The sequence below is a fragment of the Dasypus novemcinctus genome, chromosome 1 (genome assembly GCF_030445035.2).
Source record: "Dasypus novemcinctus isolate mDasNov1 chromosome 1, mDasNov1.1.hap2, whole genome shotgun sequence".
Taxonomy (NCBI): Eukaryota; Metazoa; Chordata; class Mammalia; order Cingulata; family Dasypodidae; genus Dasypus; species Dasypus novemcinctus.
Window position 1 is genome coordinate 131,996,808 of NC_080673.1, and position 3,383 is coordinate 132,000,190.

The window sequence follows — 3,383 nt, forward strand, 5'->3', positions numbered from 1 at the left end:
ATATGGGCACATGAACTATTTTTAATGTTTCATTTTGTGAAATACCCCCATTTTCAAGGGAACAAAAGAGTTGGATATTTTAATGCAATAATCTGGAAAATATCAACATATCACAATCAATTAGCAGAGAACACTGGTTTCAATTTTATTAATTTTCTGAGGATACTGGGATAGAGTATAAATTTTAAAGGGTAGAACAGTCTGATTTACTTTAAAAAAAAAAACCCAGAAATCTGGCAAAGTTTAAGTATGATTCATCCTTATTGGCAAAGTTAATTATAACATTAAAATGTAAATATTCAATATGCAACCATGAAAATGTGCAGATATTAAATGCAAGTATGTGCAAATATGTATCAGCCATCCTATAACACCAAGCAAAACCAGTCTTTATTAAAGTAACCCTTCCCTTAAAATATTTTTGGCTTAAAATTCTGGAGATTTTTCTTATATGAAATTGTGATGTCTCAGCACTATTTGCTCTATTATTGAGAAATATTTAAAAACATCCCAGCTTGATATATTTCATTTATTTTATTTTTTTTAGGATTTGAAGGCTAATGTAAACATCAGCAGATTAAATTAGATCAGAAGTTAAAAAAAGAAGCAGGTTATGCCGCAAATGTGTGGATCAAGGCAGCTAACTCTTCACAAGTTTCTTGATTATTTTCTTATACACATTGTCCTGCGGGTCCAGGCAAATTTTCACCCCATTCTTCAGTGTGGCTCTGGCAGGGAAAAGAGAAAGAGGGGCACTTTTCAGACCTGGGGTTTGAAGATCAGATTAGACTGCGGTGGGGACTGGCGGAGGAGGCAGAGATGGGCAAGAAGGCAGCAGCACAAGAACTCACATAATTTCAGCTTTGGGGCAGTGGAGCCCGGCCTTGATCACCTCCACGCTGTTGACGTGTTTCGGGTGGACTCTGGAGGTGGATTTCAAACACATGCAGCGCAGGTCCCCTTGTTGATCTTCTCCTTCGGAGTCAGCTGGGGATTGGGGGAGGGGATCGGGAGCAGGAGTAATGCTTGGTGAGTGGTCAGGGGTACCTTAGGGATCTTTCCCACTGCGCTTGGCCTTCATTTCCTTATCCACAAATCACACCTCCCTCAGAAAGGCGTAGTATTGACTCAATGGTGTGATGCCCGGCGGCGCTTGCACAGTGCCCGCCCACTTAGCCAGCGCGCAGTGAGGGGTACCCGGTCTCTTTAGCGGTTATGACTCCTCCCCAGCACCGGGGGTTCCCAGACGCCCTCCCGCACCACCCCCTCCCCGGTCGCTCCACCTTCACTCCCGCAGCTCCAGGTCTCAATTTTACTCTCACCGTTGGCGAAGGTAAACCCGGTTGACAGGAGCAGCACCCCCAGGAGCAGTAGCCCTGGGCTGGGCCGAGGGCCGAGAGCAGCGGAGCTCACTCGCGGGCTCATGGCACAGGATCTGAGCGAGTGGAAGTCCTGGCTGGCGCTCCACAGGCGAATGGTTTCAGGAGCTCTCCCTGTCCATTTTATCCCCCCTGTCCATCCAGTCCGGAAGTCTGGGGTGGAGGGTGGGGTGCTGTGGTGAAGAAGCCTTGACACTTCCGAGAAGAGGTGGGCTCTGGGCAGCTAAGATTAAAAACAAAAAAAAGCCAGGGCTCCGCAGTTTTGCCTGGGAGCTGGTAGCAGAATCCACACCCCCAGCCCCAACTCACATACATTACATTTATGGAGTTAGCAACAGTATTTGAACTAAGAGGTGTGTTTTCTTTGCTATGTACAATAGTAGATTCCAGTATAGTCACTGCCTTGCAACTTAGACAATATACACCTTCAGGATGAGACAATATCTATTGCCTTCCCAACGCCTACCAAAAACTGTTCATTAAGCTCTTTTCGTATTTCTTGATTGGGTTGCGTCTGGATGGTGCATGTGTTGAGCGTGTGTTGTTTGTAATTATTTTCTGCTACTAAAAAGTTGAATTTGGTCACTAGGCAATGACTTGTTTCTGAATGTCATCTTAATGTGCAAACCTTCCCTTGTTCCTGGGTAAGATCTACGTGGATCTACCATCATTCATATACTATAGGAAGTAAAGTCTAGTATTCTCATTTATTCTGGCACTCAGAAAAATTACAAAAGCAATATTTGAACCCATTCTGTTTGCAAAAGCTTAGCCCCTGGATCTTTCTGCTCAGCCCTAGATAATACCCCAGAGGAGAGAACAAGATGGAAAGTTTGCCAGCCCATGGCTTTCAGCCCCTGCTGTGTCCTCGGCCAATATCAGTGTCAGGGGTAGAATGTCTTCCCTTCTCAGAAAAAGGATAAATTTGTCTCTTTATCCAGACCAAAAATACCCTCATTCCAAGGACAGTGACACCCTGACACACTAACAGTGGGGAAGGTCTGGATTCAGGAGCATACTGCCATGAAACCAGCTGATATCTCAACACTCAGCAGAGCCTGGCTTCTGCAGGGATATGCAATTTAATTCCTGGGCCTAGAATGTTTTTTCCTCTATTCCCCAAACCACATACACTTTCAGCTGGATAAGTCCTATTCGTATTTCTTGCATCAGCTTAAATATCACTCTCTCAGAGGCGGCATCTCTGACAAATCTGACTATGTTCTGCTTTTGGTCTATCTTGTAGCACCCTCTGCTTTTCCTATTTTTCAGAGCTAATACACGCAGCAGCAGCACATTATAAACAGATATATATGTTTAAACATAGGATTTGTGTTTGAAACTGTTCCTCTCACTAAATAGAAAGCACTATGAAGTTAAAGATCATATGTTTATCTATTGCTATTCTAGCATACAATACAAAGTTAGCTACAACGATGAAGGCAATACATATTGAAGATGATGATGAGACTTTAATTTGTTCTTGTGGTTGTTCCTTCATGCATACTGAGCATACTTCAATATTAGCATGTATCACATAAGTTGTAATTATTTGTTAGTCCGTCTCCTACGAGACAATGATTTCTTCAAGGACAATTTTCTGTGACATACATGTTTGAACATCTGGCATCCAACACGATGACTGGTGCAGAACATGTTATAATTCTTGCGTGTTATGGACCTGAAACTTGAGGTTCAAAACTGGATTAGTGGCAGAAGAAAAGGATAGGAGTGGTAGTTTTTTGTTTTGTTTTGTTTATTAAATATATATATATTTATATATATATATATAGTTTTAGAGATACTTAGATTACATAAATATTATATAAAAAATATAGAGGATTCCCATATGCCCCACTCCCCACACTTCCCACATTTAACCACATTAACAACATTCTTCATTAGTTGTGGTACATTCACTTCAATTGATTAACACATTTTGGAGCATTGCCGCTAAGTATGGATTATAGTTTACCTAGTAGTTTACACTCTTTCCCACGCAAT

At 42.1% G+C, this 3,383-nt stretch overlaps 1 protein-coding gene across 1 annotated transcript; it reads right to left on the minus strand.

Moving 5' to 3' along the window:
* Nucleotides 1-519: 519 nt before the first annotated feature.
* LOC101442511 (platelet factor 4) lies at nucleotides 520-1,593 on the minus strand. The gene is made up of 3 exons (XM_004465323.5): nucleotides 1,323-1,593; nucleotides 852-987; nucleotides 520-728 (listed from the first exon to the last, which is right to left on the minus strand). Exons 1-3 carry the CDS (start codon nucleotides 1,423-1,425, stop codon nucleotides 641-643), a joined length of 327 nt encoding a protein of 108 aa, XP_004465380.1. The 5' UTR covers nucleotides 1,426-1,593; the 3' UTR covers nucleotides 520-640.
* Nucleotides 1,594-3,383: the final 1,790 nt, after the last annotated feature.